Here is a 16,778-nt window from a genome sequence, read left to right as displayed (position 1 = left end):
AGCCCAGATTAAAATGAATATTAAGAAGGAGGATATCATGCACAATGTCAACATAAATGAAAAGAAATAAAAGACGCAACAAAAAGTCATGCCTACGCAAAATTATAATATATCATTGAGATGGTGAAGATGGGAGGATATGGGTGGAGTCAGTCAGAATGCTTCTGGTAAGGAAGCATTTCTAGATTTCTATTTTAAAGAGCATTTATTGAATACTTATTATGTGCCAGAGGCAGAAGTCCAAAACTGAATAATAAAGATTAAAAAAAAAAAAATCTATGTCCTTTAGAATCTCAACAATAATTTGGAAATTACTTTCAAATTTACTTCATTATTTTATCTTAGAAGCTGTCTTGGTATGGCTTTCCCAGAAATTTACCCTAAGACTGACTCAAGTGCAAGTAGTTTGTTGGGGAGATAATCTCAGAGAAATTCAGTAGAGGTGTGGAGAGGTAAGCAGGAAAGAGAAAAAAGTCCATAAAGGGTGTGTTATAAAGCCAATTGGAGCTCAATTCCACTGGCAAACTCTCAGAGACAGTGTAGAACACTTCTTATATTCTAACGGAGAGGCGAGGAAGCAGGGGTATTTATCCACCAACTTCTGTCCATCACTGGATGAGGATTCCTTCCGGAAACATTAATTCTTCAGCACTTCCAGGTTGCCTGGCTTGCAGTGAGTTTACTCCTGAGGCAGACACAAGTCTGCAAATAGAAAGTCACAGGTGTTTCCACTAAGCAGCCTTTGACTATACAGGTGAATGCTGAAGACATATGGGTCAGGATATATTTGCTACAGGGTGTGTACAACGTGAAGCCTGAAGAGTCTGGCAATGAATGAGATCAGAGACTGGTACTGGAAGAGTTAGAACTGGAAGGGGAGAAATGGAGACATACAATAATTCTAACATATTCCTATAATGTGAATCAGGAGCCTCTAATTCTTTCCTCAACCATACTCCTATGATGATAACTATATTAAAATTTTTAAGTTGCAATTTAATGCATGCATTATTTCATTATTAAGTCAATAAAATGTGGTCTACAGCACCCTTTATATGTATATTTCCTATTTGTTGAATTCAATGTCACAATGCCCTATAGGAAAATAAAACAAGGTTCTATTCTGATTGGATAGCATAAATAAAATAAGATTTCTCTATCAAATTTCATTTGTTGAATTTAACAGGTTGTGATGAGTTTACTATTATATAGTAAGTAATCTGGGACTTTCTATTTATGTTCTATTTAATTAAGTACGCATGTTGCATGACACCAGCAGTTGGCTGAGTAAGACTAGTTAGCCACTGACAGCTGATATATTCAAAAGCAAGAGAGGGAACATGTCACTTAAACTCCAGACATCCAACCTTCCAATTCATCATTGTTGTTTGATACTTATTAAGCACTTACCATGTGCTCGCATAGCAGAGATTTAGCACATTACAAAATCTTTGTCCTGAAGAGAAAATGGAAAAACTTCAAAGCCACAACATATAAATATAGAAATTCTAAAACACTTCCAAAACAGATATTGATCACAATTTAAAGTGATTTTTAAAATGTCTTCCTTGTCAGCAGTCCTTTGATATCTTCAGTGAATAAAATTGCAAGCCTTTCAAAAACATAAAGTTTGTGTCACCATGATAGCTTAATTTAAGTTATTCCTTGGCACAGAGGTGGGATGTTGGAAAGAAGGCTAGACTCATTCACTGGCTAACAATTCATTCAGGGGTGTAACACTGTACCTGAAAAAACTGAAACTTACAATGTATCATAGAACTTTGGAGCCTGTGACAGTTAACTTTATGTGTCAACTTGGAGGGTGTTTTGGATGAGATTAACATTTGAATCACTGAACTTTGGGTAAAGCAGATTGCTCTCCATAATGTGAGTGGGCCTCATCCAATCACTTGAAGTCCTGAATGAAACAGAAACACTGGCCTCCACAAACAGCGAACTTCAGCTGCACTACTGGTTCTCCTGGGTCTCTGCCTGCCGGCCTTTGGTCTAGAACTGCACTATCAGCTCTCCTGGGTCTCCAGCCTGCTGGCCCACACTGCAGATTTTCAACCAGCCAGCCTCCAAAGTGACATAAGCCAATTCCTTATAATAAATCTCTCTCTTTCTCTCTCTTTCTTTGTATACACACACACACACATACACACACACATCCTATTTATTCTGTTTCTCTGGAGAACCCAGACTAATACAGAGTCCTTGGAAAATAGTCAAATTTAGGCATGTAAAATCCCCAAACACCAAAGGTCTACAGTTTCACTTGTTTAATTTGGAGTGTCTTTGCAGTTTTAAATGACAGATTTTAATAGGTCCATTTTTACGCGACTGAGCAGTAACAGCAGTTAATATTTGTTGATAACTCACGTATGTTACCTCATTTAGTCTTTACAAAAGCCCTATAGTTAGATAGTATTATTATTCCTTATTACAGTTAAATTTTTAGATAGTATTTGATTGTAACACGGGTTCTAGAGTCAGACAGAGTTGACCTTGGGTTAATTATTTAACTTTCCAAAGTAGCAGTTTCCTCCTCTGTAATAAAGGAGATAAATATTATCTTCTCCTACACGTACGTAAGGACTAAAAGAAATATAAAACATGTAAAGTATTTTGACCCATATATGGCTCAACGAAAGCAGTAACTATATGCTGTTGCTGCTGCTATTATTAAATCCCTAAAGCAAGAAGTATCTAACAAGATAATGAGGTGTGGGCTAAAGATTCTTTATTTCTACGTTCAGTGTGTTATATGATTCCAAGAATAACTTTGTCAAATCAATTTGTTTGGTGTTCCTATAGCCTATATTTCTTGAAATGTTCTATACACATCCAAATGCCTGGACTGCAAAGGCTTCCTGCAGAAGGTGGCATATTGATGATGCACTTCAAGATGGGAACTTGAAAGATATAAAAAGGATTTGACACCTGGCATGGTGACTCAATTAATCACTGTGTTGGATTAATTAGTGTGCTGAATCTCCTGAGCCAACACCATCAGTCGGAGCAGAGCAACATTGCGTCGGCTGGCAAACAAGCAATTTGAAAGAGTGTGCTAATTCCAAATTTGATTCAAGGTTGGGTAAGGAAGGGTTAGTAGGCTATATATTCCATGATAAGGAAAATTTATCTTCATGATATAAAATACATACTAAAGTACTATTCAAATTATAAAGAGGTAATAAAATTGCAAAGTCTTTGAATCAATTTATAAATGCTCAAATAATCTATGAAATATTACAACAAATATTTGCCGAAAGTAAGAAGAAAGGAGCATACCTCTAATCATTGCATATTTTCTCCCAGAGATTTTTATAAATGTAGAATTCATGTAAAGAAATCCCCCAAAATTTTATCATGCTTAAATCATGGTACAGATGCTATTGAGAAGGCAGTGTGGTATGGTCTTTGAAAATGCAGATTCTAGAATCAAAAAGTCTGAGCCTTTATTTTCTTATCTGTAAAATCCAATTTTAAATAGAACCAAATTCACAGGTTTGGTTTGAGGATTAAATGAGCTAATCCATTTCCAGTTCTCCATGCAGTGTCTGGAAAAGAATAAGTATGCAGTGTATGTTAGTCAATTGTTCCACAGTAGTATCAGCAGTGGTACGAGTAGTATTTAATAACATGAAATCAGAAGTAAGTTCTAGAAAAGAATGTTATTGCAAAAGAAAAATATTTTTAAAGTATATTTTAGCAAAGCAACTAAGTTTTAAAATAGAGAAAAATACTATATTTTAAGGAAATAACATGAATCAGATATTTAAACCATAAGACAAAAGAAGAAAACTAGCGTATGAAGATTGTTTTCTATAAAGAACGATTATCCACTTCTGGTTTTTGATACCCCAAAGATGATTAATGTGCTTCAAATAGCATAAAAAATTCTGAAAACTTCATTTATATAAATTGAGTCCTTTAAAAAATATTCAATATGGCATAAAATAGCTTTATTTTATTTTTATTTATTTTTTTGGGGGGGAGGAAGATCAGCCCTGAGCTAACATCCATGCTAATCCTCCTCTTTTTGCTGAGGAAGACTGGCTCTGAGCTAACATCTGTCGCCAATCCTCCTCCTTTTTTTTTTTTTCCTCCCCCAAAGCCCCAGTAGATAGTTGTATGTCGTAGTTGCACATCCTTCTAGTTGCTGTATGTGGGACGCGGCCTCAGCATGGCCGGAGAAGCGGTGCGTCGGTGCGCGCCTGGGATCCGAACCCGGGCCGCCAGCAGCGGAGCACGTGCACTTAACCGCTAAGCCACGGGGCCAGCCCCTAAAATAGCTTTAGAGTGGTACAGCAGTATTAAAAAAAGCAAAATGATATCATCTGCCTAAAAAACAGGAAATTATTTCACTGAAAAATTAAACTTTCACAAATAGGTTTATTTTCTACACATCACAATTTAGCATATGCTAAAAATGTATAAGGACCACTCTACATATATAGATAATGATATAAAGATTAACCAAAAATTGCATTTTCATATAGATATTATTTTGATATAGCAAAGGGGGAATGTTATATCAATCATAGGTGTCACTTGAGTGGCAGTACATTTTTGAAGAAATATCAGAGAAATGACTAAAGGTTGTGTTGGTGTCTGATACACGGTGATAAATAAGACAAATATCTTATTGCCTAAAATATTTTTAAAACAATGCTAGAAAACCAATAGAAACCCCCAGATAGAATGGGCTTTGAATAGCATTTAACTAAATCTTTGTTTAGACAATCTTCTCCTGCCTTTGCTTAAGAAATCAGTATAGTTAATATCCTTCTCTCAAAGGAATCATTAGAACAGTCTATTAACAGAACTCAACCAAGGCCTGCAGTGTTTTCAGGGCCACATCTCAAACCCTTTTTGAAGTAGGTTTCATTCAGCCACCATGATTAAATTGCCTAGATTATCAATATTTAGCCTGGACTATCAACTTGTTTGGTCCTTAAATACATGTGACATTCCCTACTTCATCCTTTTATGGATAAATGCATGGATTTAGGAAGTAAAAAGCACACCCCTAGAATCTCACATGTTGTTTAAAAGTTTGATGACCAATTTTTCCTATTTATTCTAATCACTACTTTTAGTTGAACCAATAACCTCTGTCTCATCCACATGGCACTGAAAAACCAGAGATCCACACGTATCAGTTTCTTTCACATAATAACTTGGACAAGAAATTTCTTTCATGTAACAAATTGAAGAAGGAATGCAATGTTGCTGAGTCCAGTACATTTGTCAAAACCCCTCTGGAAGTCTATGTCCCCACAGTGTAGATGGAGGCATTTAGCAGTCATAAGACTCTTCCTAAATAAATGGCATTTAGAGAGAAGGACTTTCATTTCATTTATATAATTTCTGGATCTTCTAAGGAATATAAAACATTTTTCTCCCCAAGTTTTATCACTTGTATTATCACTTACAATAAGAGGTGCTAATGTCCTAACTGCTGGATCTTGCGAATATTAACATTACATGGCAAAGGGGAAGTAAGAAAGCAGATGGAATTAAAATCGCTAATCAGTTGACCTTAAAATAGGGAAATTAGCCTAGATTACTCCAGGTGGGCCCAATGTAATCACAGGGGTTCTTAAATGTGGAAGAGGGAGACAGAGGAGTCAGAGTCAGAATACGGATGTGAGACTCAATCAGCCACGGCTGGCTTTGAAGATGGAAGGGGCCATGAGCCAAGGGTTGTGGGCAGCGTTGAGAAGCTGGAAAAGTGAGGAAAACAGATCCTCCCCTAGAGAATACAGAAAGGAACTCAGCCCTGCAGACACCTTGATTTTAGCCCAGTGAGCTGCATTTCCAACTTTAGACCTCCAGAACTGCAAGATAATAAAGTTGTGTGGTTTTAAACTACAAAGTTTGTGTTCATTTGCTAAGGCAGCAATAGGAAACTAATATGGTCAATTAAGAAATAAAGTTTAAATGTAACCAAACATCCCATCTATCCATTACTTTTTTTATTGATGTCTTACTAGTTGTGAAATTTTAGTTGTATATTATTGTTTGTCAGTCACCATATAAATGCATCCCTTCACCCCTTGTGCCCGCCCCCCAGGCCCTTCCCCTGGTAACCACCAACCTGTCCTCTCTGTCCATTTCTACTACTTTTTACAACATCTAATTAATCAATTGTTGCTACAATCTTACCTAGAGGTAGACGTTCTGATCTCAGAACTTTTACAAAAAAGTTAACAACAAAAATTATGATGCTTATCATTCATCCTTGCTCTTAAAGGTAAGAAGAGTATTACCCAGGAATAACAAGGTTGTTTATTTTGTGTTCTTCATGTAAACCTGTAATGTATGACAATTAATTTGTGTCATCTTAGAAATAAAAGCATTTGTATATATTATTAAATGTGAACAGTATTCATCTGGCTAAGCAGATAAAGCAACAACCTTATAAATTACCTTACTAAACAACCATTTAGTATGATCAACCTGTTTCCTAATGAATTCTGGGTATATCACTGTCAGAGACAAACCACTTGGAAAACATCCAAGTCTTGTGGTCCATGAGAAAATTTTTAAAAAGCTGTTATTTTCAGTGATTTCACTGGGAATCAAGCAGAGATAATTTCTAACCTACAACAAAACATTGAGTCAACCATCTCAGGACGTCCACATACCAAGGAATTATTATTGAGGTCCATCTTCCCAGCGAATGGCCCCCAGGTTGTTCCCACAGGAAGTTGCTGCCGACTCTGAATTTTTCGTTCCCCGTCCTTCTGAAATACCTCCAGCTCTCCTGCAGACAATGAAAACGAGAGGCATTTAGAGTACTTTCACTGGTGCTTTAATAACAGCCACCTCTTTTTGTGTGCTTGCGTTACACACACAATATTCTCAGGATTCATATAAAGAGAATTAATTATGCTTGTCTGAAAAACAACTGATCTTGTTATCCTGAGAGGAAAATAAGACTTGTCCTTATAATTGTATTCAAATTCAGTCCAATTTCTTTCTTGTACCTTTTCACACACATCATCTACTGAATTCTATTCAGTAAGTCCTTGAGAACCACATAATAACACTTCCTCAAAAAGCATTGATCCAATGCCAAAACAGATAGACAAGAAACATTAGGACAATGACTTAGAGTTAAAATTCTTATTGATGGCCAATGTAACTAAAAAATTACCATTAAAGATAGATATCTCAGGTAATAACTTCATTATAGTTACTTATGACTCTCGGTAAACAACATCTGGAGTGTTTTTGAAAGTACTTGATAATTTTCTGAAATTACTACTAGTTTCAGTGGATAAAACATCTACATGTACAAAAAGTCAAGATGTATGTTTTCCCAAATAAAAAAATGTTTAATCAAAGTCATTACTTTTTTATATTTGGTATTTTAGGTAAGTTCTATGTTACCAAAAGGGTTTGCACAAAAACACTTAAGAAACAGCCAGTTTAGGATGGCAGTCTTCCTTTCATTTCCTCCAAATTATTACTTTGGGATCATTAAAGGGAAATAGGAAGTAAAAATGGTATATACACTGGCATAAAGTAGGAATTCATCAAATGCTCTCTTAAGAAATAAATGATGGATTAATAAAAAAAATAAATAACTGAAGCCTTCAAAAATTCAAAGAATGGCCATCAGCCTAAACATTGTTTGGGATAAACAGAAAAAAATCTCAATCATGAATTGGAACCTTTCTCTTTATATAATTAAATCTATGATTATTGTGCCCTACAGTATTACCATACCATATTATCATACCAAAATTTTAATATTTTAAAATATTAATCTTAATATAATTTATTGGTTATTTTTAATGGTATTTCTTCTCAGCCTGCTCAAGAGCAGACATGAGGGCCGGCCCCGTGGCTTGGCGGTTGGGTGCGTGCACTCTGATGCTGGCGGCCCGGGTTCGGATCCCGGGCACGCACTGACGCACTGCTTCTCCGGCCACGCTGAGGCGGCGTCCCACATACAGCAACTAGAAGAATGTGCAACTATGACATACAGCTATCTACTGGGGCTTTGGGGGAAAAATAAATAAATAAATAAAATTAAAAAAAAAAAGAGCAGACATGAAAATGGACAGGAATGGAATAGGAAGACATATAAAGGGAAAACCATATAGAACAGATAGCTGCGGCAAGTTCTAAATAAAATAGAATATATTCACTAATTACATTTTCAAAATGATATATAAGTGATGGTAGGTAGTATATTATGAAATTTTGCCATAATCTGGCCTTAGCTTCTTTTCAAATCAATAACTATCTTTATATATGTAGATTTAATCTTGATGTTTTTAAAGGCAATACCATCACCCTGAGTTCAATTATATCTCTTTATTTTTCTACATTTGCGTCACCTCCTTCAATAGTTAAAATACCAGACATTACTTTTTATGTTTTTATTATTGCTCACCCAAAAAACCAAAATCAATGTATATAAACCACAATCAGCTAAAATATTGTGTATTTGTTAAATTGTGTTTATTATGAAATATAAATTTACTGTATCTGAACAATGAAGATTCAATGGAAATAACAATTCAAAGTTCACAGTAAAAAATCTAAATTCAAGGACTACACTTCCACTCTCCTTTCTTCTCATACTCCTTTCCTCGCCCACTTCTCAAATACACTAAAAATGGAAGAACTCATTAAACTCATTAAGACAGACATATACCTCCCATTTTTTTCATTCTGATGTATCAATAACTAAAGATGATTGGCAATGAGAAAAATGGCCCCCAAAATATTCAGTAAGTCTGAGCTTCTGAAATATAGTTTTATAAATAGAATATCTATATTAAATAACATATTAATGCTTAAGCATCAAACCTTGAAGCTTATCCAGAGTCTAGGGAATGGAACAATAATAACTTGTTTCCTATGAGGGGAATGACAAACCTATTTCTAGATTTCCCCTGAAAATGTTTTTCATCCTTGTACAATCTTCTTGATTAATACTTTGGAATCAGAGGCCTTGTAAAGAAACTCCTCAAAGACAGAGTACAGCTAACAACCTATTATGATGTCAAAAAAGACTCAGTGGGAAATGTCCCTCAATGTATACATGCATATTCATATGTGATAATGCAGTTATTTAAATCTTTAGGATAATTTTTCAATTTGAAAAGGAACTGCTTAATTTCTATCTGATAGGAGTTCTTAGTATTTTTCAACCATACTTACATTTTAAACAATTTCTTTACAATTTACCATTTAAAGATAAAATACATTTCAATCTGTCAGCTAAACACTATTTAAGAATGTTCTTTTTTTCTACATAAAAATGATGCCCAAATAATTTGCTTGTTTTTACAAAAAAAAAGTTATGTCATATTTAAGTGATACCAGAGAAATCATGAGAATCTTTGAAAACCCTTTAAAAAAGTAATTCATCCTCTCCTTCTGCCACTGACATTTTTCATTTGAAAAGAGTTCAGACTCAGTCAAACAGTGACTTCTTATCTATACCTGTGGGTTTACTAGCAGGTCTGTCTTTTAATGGATTAAGAACTACAAACTTAGGGCAGATCATAAAGTGATATCCAAATATCTACAATGCTTTGAGGTGTCTTTGACTATGCATTAAAATTTTAAGCGGACCAGAAATACTTTTATGAGCTCTTAAAGATGGCCATAACAGAAAGTCCAGTAACTGTTCAAGCTATCAAGTCAATCTTTTCAACTTTATTAGACAAACAGGCAAATTCCAGTCTCCTTTCTTGTTGATCCAAACGTTATTCTGAGGTTTGGAGAAATCCTTTCTGTTGCTGAAATAGTTAAATAAAAATATTCATTTATTCACAACAGTGTTATAAAGAACTGTAAGCACATTGCAAATAATGAGCATTTATATACTATCAAGGCTACACAGGTTAATGATCGCAAGAGAAAGAAGACATTGTATAAATGGAAGTTACATTTAATTTAACTTACTACATCTTGCTTAAGAGTATAATATTTTTAATTTTGTAAAGATTAATAAGTGTCATGAAATAGAGGAAACATTGCTGCGCTAAAAATAAGATTAAATTTTAGCCCCAACTCTATCCAATAACCAGCTGAATGGCCTTGAATAAGTTATATCTTTTCTGAGTCTTTGGTTTGTCATTGATAAAGAGCGATCTACACTCACTCACTACTTGGTAAGGTGGTCATGACACCATGATTTTCTTTCCCCAGATGCGATATATTATGAGAGGTAGAAAGAACACTGGGGTGGTGGGTCAAAGGCCCCGGCCCTAAAACCAGCTTATCATAAAATGGATGTTTGACTTGAAAAGATCAGAGATTTCAAATCAGAAAGTAAAGCTCCAGTTCTTATTCGATGTGTTTGTTCATTCTTTTTTGCCTCTATTCATTAATTTATTCACTCATATATTCTATTAATATTTATTGGGTATCTACTAAATACCAGACAGTGGGCTATGCCCAGGCATAAAGCAACAAACAAAACAAGCCTGGATCCAAGATAAATTTCAGAAAATGTAATCCATAAGGCTCGGGAAGTAGAAGCCATAGAACTTAGTGATTATTTAGATTTTAGGAGTTAGGGAAGGGAAAATCCAACAACGATGTTTAGTATCTGGCTTGGGCAAAGGGGCGAATGGTCGTGTACCTACTGAGATAGGGAACAAATAAAAAAAGACTGAAGGGTAAGATGACGAGTTATCGTTTGGAGATATTGAGGTTGAAGTAGCTATAAGGAAGTCAAGAGAGCAGGTACAAGCCTGGGGCTCAGAAGCAAGGTTTTGACTAGAGTGATAAATTTTGGCATTTATTCATTAATTAAAATCAGCTTGTATATGGTAATAAAAGCCATAGGATTATTGATCTAGGGGAAAGTGCATCATGATAAAATAAGAAGACCTAGGACAGAGTTTCAAGGATCTTCAAAAGGCAGAGTGATGAAGGAGCAGGCACAGAAAATTTAGAGAATAGAAAAGAAACTATATATGGTACCATTTCAGCCAATGGACTGATTGAGAATTTAAAGGAGGTAGGATCAATCAAGTAATCTGAAAATTTAGGAAGGTAAGAAAAGCACTGGAAAGATTCCCTTTGATTAAATGGAGATCACAGGAATTTGGAGTGAAAGGAGTTTTGTAGAATGAGAGGCCAGAACACAGAATGGAATGGGTTCAAAATTGAAGTGGAGAAGAGTAAATGGAAAAAGCCATGTGATGCTGAGCAAGTCCCTTAACCCCTTGAACTTCAGTCTCTGCATACAAAATAGGAATGACAATATCTTCCTCATATGGTTGCCTGAGGATTAACTCAGATAACATACACAAGGTACCTAATAAATATTTACTACTTCATCAAAAAGAAATTGAAGCATTCTAAGAGCATGTCCACATACTTCCATCAGCACATCAAACCATTCACCAGCGTCTGTGATCACATTCCCTCTTTAACACCTCTATCCAAAATCCTCCCCATACCTTGACTTATCTTCCTTTCAAATATCTCCTGGATTCACCTTTCTCATCAGCATTTCCCAGGTTTTCATCACCTCAGATGTAGAGGACCAACCAGCCTCAATTCACTCTACAGCTCCAATTCTGGCTCCAAATTCCTGCCAGGATAAACTTACTAAAACTCCACTTTCATCATGTCACTCATTTGTGAAAGTTCCTTCACTAGCTCCATTTTAACCATCCCAACTTGAACATCTATACCTGAATCTTAATACCACCACAATGTTACTCTACAATGTCTGCCCAACTTTCTGTTCTGCTCTCCAGACTACATTCTTCTTCCTTACAGTCAGGAAGGTCTTCCTCACTGTACCCTCCTCCTCATCTCCAGTTTAACTTCTACACCTTTCTGAGAATTGTTCCTGCTACCTGGCAGACACATCATCCTCCTGGCTGCCTTGATAAACCCTAATAATGTTGCAAGATCAAACTCAAAGCTATTCTCTTTCATCCAAATGTCTCTGAACCCAAGAACAAACTGAGTTCTCCTTCCCTAATACTGTCATGATGTTTATAGTCCAACACTACACTGTTTAGCATTTAATTATTCCCTAGTGGTTTCCCCTTGGTAACTCTTCACCTCAACAGGAGTATAAGCATCTTGAACAACAGGTATATTTTTTAAATTTCTGTTTATCCTTTGGTAATTAGTATAGTTTGTGACACGTGGTAATTGCAAAGTACCAATTGAACATAGTTGATGGGACAAAAATTTGCATAGGTTCATAGACTTAATTTTAGTAAAAAGTTGATTTTAAAGACAAAAAAAGTTGTGTTAATATGTGCCTTCTCTTTGTATTTAAACAACCACTCATTTCATTTGTTCAACATTTTACTACATTCACATACATTAACTCATCTGTGAAATATGGAGCAGGATGAAAAATAAAGATTTTCTTCTCTGCCCAGTTCATATTTTTGCAGCTATTCTTCAAAAAGAAGCCTTATTTTTCACATGCTGGGTAAGTTCACACAAAATATTTGAGACACATAGGATGGACTAATCAATTTTGGTAAAAGATAATATTGTTAGTGCTGAGGGCTGTTTCTCTTATCTTCTTGATAATGCATACTTTTAAAAGTCTGTGATTACTCAAAGACTTATGATAGCTTCACTTAAAAAAAAAAAAAAAAGCCGTAAGTCAGAAATCACTACCAGACATACCGCAGCTTTTAAGATATCAACCCACTTTTTTCCCCAAATAAAAGAAATTCACTGATGGAAAAAAATACTTAAAATCAAGAGAGATACCCTCAAATCTTTTTTTTTTATTGAAGGCGCTATCAAGCCATTGTTTGCTTCTTTTTAACAGGATCCTTTTGATGCCTCTTTAGAAAGCAAAGTATATGAAAATTGTAGACACCAAAGGAGAACAGACAAGATGTGGGCCTTTTAGCATAGTTATCAGCAATCGTACGTCAACTGAATTCAGTATTAAGTTGATGACATGAATGTATATGGTATTTACAGAGCATCCCTTAACTCCAGGCTCAGATTTCATAGAAGGACATGGTTGCAAGTAAATGAGATGACAGAAGATCATATTTCACTTGCTGAAAATAAACTTTGGATTGGTTTGAACTTGGTTTTAAATATATAACCAAATTTTAAAGCAGACCACATCAATTAGCTCACAATGTTTATCAGGTCTTACTATAACAGAAGGCAATAGCGTCAGAACCCATATTTATATTTTCTTCGTGGTTGGAAAACATTATACATCATGGTATCAAACATGGACAGCCCCAAAGTCATGCTGAGTTCAAAAAGCGCTCAAAGATTCTAAAAATCTCAAAACATTTTCAAAGTCAGCCAAGGTGGCTGAAGTATGGCAGAGCTCTTGCTATTTTATGGTTTAACCATTTGACAGCTGCCTGCCAGATACATAAGAGGGTAAGACGATCATTTAACTGCTGATTATCTTCACAGCCAAACTGCAGCCTTGCCACTACGTGTATTTCCTCAGGCATTAATAACAGCATGTTTCATCTGCATTTTAAGGCAAATAGTGTCATTTATATTATGCTAGGTTGATTCATCTCAAAGCACGGTTTGGCAGAGGAAATGATAGTTCTTGGTTAGTGGCTACAAATTGCCTTATAGGGATACCTTTTCTAATTTTCCTTCTCAATTTTTGAGTCATACAGTCATAACACACACTAAACTACAGTTTTGAACATAAACTTGAAATACGACATTCTCTATTCAAGTACTCCAGTCAAACCCTGATAAATCAGGCTGGCCATGCAGTGATCTTATCCCTTCTGACTCTTTAATAAATCGAACCTTGTAAGTTCGTACTGTTGGAAGTTGTCACTAAATGAAATTGTGACCTTATCCGGCGCATGAACTTATCCTGCTGACAACTACATTTATTGTGTGGATAAGAAAGAAAAAAAAAGAATAAAGAAAAAAATGAGATATTTGATAATTCTGATCTTAGCCATATGTAACTCTAACAGATGGGATCTTTTTGATGTTCCATTAATGATTTGCCAAAGATGAGTCTCTACTTAAAGAAAAATGCTCACCCTAGGTAAGTGCTAGGGGCACTGCAGATGGTATTAGAAGTGCATGAAGAGGTACTGGGTGACAGCAGCAAATCAGAAGCTATTAGTCTAACACAAAGAGCCCTGAATTAGCTTGTAATTGCACTGGAAAAGATAACATAATGGTGGTGGTAAAATAGAAACATTCCCTTTTCACACAATGCATTCGGTGCCTAAAAACTCTAAAACAAGACACTGGAATTGTCTAAAACCTAGAGCAAGTTAAAGTACTGCATTTCTCAAGCATACAAAATGTACCCTTTGGCTATAGTTTCTAAAAAGTCATAGAAATCAATGTGTCCATCATTGTTTAAGAAGCAAATTTACATGCATACGCTACAAAATATTGGCATGTATTACAAACTCAGGAACCTTTTACTTTATTATTCTAGCTGGACTTAAGCATGAATTCTGAGGCTATTATATGTCTGGACATTCTTTCTATCCTAAGGCCCACTGAAAACTACAAATCTTCAAGATAGAGAAATAGAAGAGAGAAAATATGGTTCTAGGTAGTAATATTATTGGTAAGAAAGGAGAAAATTCGAGATGTTTTTAAAAACAACACCAAGATCTGAAATAGCTAGAAAGCCTCCACCCGCATATTCACATACAAAATAAGTTTTATACACAGAGACCATGTTAAAGATTGACAGAAAGAAATTGCCATATTTTGCCCTTTGCTCTACAGTCTATTTATACAAACAAAAAAACAGCTCATCCTAGGTGTCTGAAAATATTCACCTGGAGTGTGACTAGCTTTTGCAAATGTTTGGAAAAGTCATTGGAAGGAGGAGCCGCAGTTTCCGGACACTTTTCAGCTGCTAGAAGGAGGAGGAGGGAGTCACCACTCTTTTGCTCAAGAAACCTGGCACAGTATGCTTTCTTGCTGCCAGAAACCCTCCGTGACCTTCCAGACAACCCTCCTTGTCACAGGCTGACCCAATACCACTTCCTGATTCAAATCTTGAGACACAGAGGGAGGGGATGCTTTGGGAGATATGCTCAGGGAGGAATCATCATGGACGTGAGAGGTCTGGGCTAGCAGACACAGGAAACAGCAGTGGAGGAACAACAGCCAAAAGTCAGTCTACGGGCAGGAGGGCCACAGAGGGGTCAGGGCCTGCAGAGTACTGGCCAGGGAAGGCTTGTTTTCTCCAGGAGGAGAAACTCCAAAAGAGAAACTCTGAGCAAAAATCAACCATAGATCCTGTTCAATGAAAAAGAAGCAAGGATAAGCTTTCAAAGAACATTTAATACAGAACATCAATGGACTTCATTGATACTTATGGTTCTAAATTTTACACAGCGTTTACTTTCGTCTATTAAAATTGCAAGCTCTCTCTCATAGGTTACATTTATTAATTTAGAAGAAGGTAGTTGGTGCACAATGGAACTTTTCACAGGTTATTGCTGATATTTAAAGACTACATACACTTGTTCACTGGCTCATGAGGTATTTCTTTAGCTTGGTGCCTATAATAAACCAAAATATAGTTATATTTTTTACATTGTAAAATGGTATAGATGGAGATGAAAGAAAATATACTGACAAGCTTTAACAGATAAACATTCTTAAGCATTGATTGTGATTACGATGAGTTTTGTCTGGAAGGAAAGGTCTATATGAAGCTCCACTTGGGAGTGGGAGGTGATTTTTTAGATAACAATATTAGAGAAACAAAGGATGCCAGAATGATTTGACAGATGAACAAGCAACATGAGAAAAACTATAGCATTACTTTGAAAGCTTTTAATCTAATCCAGGGAAGTAACAGTGCACTGTAAAGTACTCTTAGCCAATAAGAGAAATGCCCAGAAGACTGGTCTGAAAGTGGTATTCCATTATAAACTAGAAAAGTTTTATCCAGAGAACAAAAAGTACAAGCATTATTTGAAAGAGTTTTAAAAAATGGAGTGGAAAATAGAACCACAGACACTAAACATTTAACAAATCACCAACGAATATAGATCATAGGATACTTGTGTTTATGCCTAACACTATTGCCAGTGCACCATATATAATACTGAAATGTTTTATGAAACCTTGATGTGGCTCTCCAAATTTGGAAAAATAAGTACTGTGCACTACTAAACAGTAAAGCATTAATTATATCATCCATTTCATTCTCTTATTATATGGCACTTTCAATAAATACAATACATGTATATATTTATTTAGTCTGAAAATGCCTTAGTCTCTGGAAAGATTTAATATGTAAGCCATAACACTGGCACAAAATTTTTTTATTTCTAAAGTTTGGGGGTCGGCCCCGTGGCTTGGTGGTTAAGTGCACGCGCTCCACTGCTGGCGGCCCGAGTTCGGATCCTGGGCGCGCACCGACGCACCGCTTTTCCAGCCATGCTGAGGCCGTGTCCCACATACAACAACTAGAAGGATGTGCCGCTATGACATACAACTATCTACGGGGGCTTTGGGAGAAAAAATTAAATAAATAAAAATAAAATAAAATAAAGTTTGAACTTGCATTGCGGAAAATTTTATTAGTTTCAGAAAATACTTCCAAAAATATAATTCCTAAGGATGAAGCAAGCTGCGGTCATTTAGTTGTAATTCTAGAGTCTTTTATTAACACTTGTATATCTTCACAGTTGCATATATTCTTAAGTTACACATAACTGACAAGAGAAATTTTGCCAAAAGCAGGCTCCTTGACACTCTGTTTCTTGGGTGCAGTACATAGTTGATGTTTCTGTGTTTTGAAGGCCTTAGCTGTGTGGTAT

The 16,778-nt window shown here is 35.7% G+C and overlaps 1 protein-coding gene across 1 annotated transcript in view; it reads right to left on the bottom strand.

Annotated features, from left to right (window-relative positions):
• Nucleotides 1-16,778, bottom strand: part of ZFPM2 (zinc finger protein, FOG family member 2) — a 442,887-nt gene that overhangs the window by 213,229 nt on the left and 212,880 nt on the right. The window contains exon 4 of the mRNA XM_058564775.1: nt 6,657-6,775. Within this exon, the coding sequence (XP_058420758.1) occupies nt 6,657-6,775 (119 nt within the window). The remainder of the gene's footprint in view (nt 1-6,656; nt 6,776-16,778) is intronic.

This window comes from Diceros bicornis, chromosome 21 (genome assembly GCF_020826845.1).
Source record: "Diceros bicornis minor isolate mBicDic1 chromosome 21, mDicBic1.mat.cur, whole genome shotgun sequence".
NCBI classification, from domain to species: Eukaryota; Metazoa; Chordata; class Mammalia; order Perissodactyla; family Rhinocerotidae; genus Diceros; species Diceros bicornis.
This window is presented reverse-complemented; position numbering and strand designations above follow the sequence as displayed.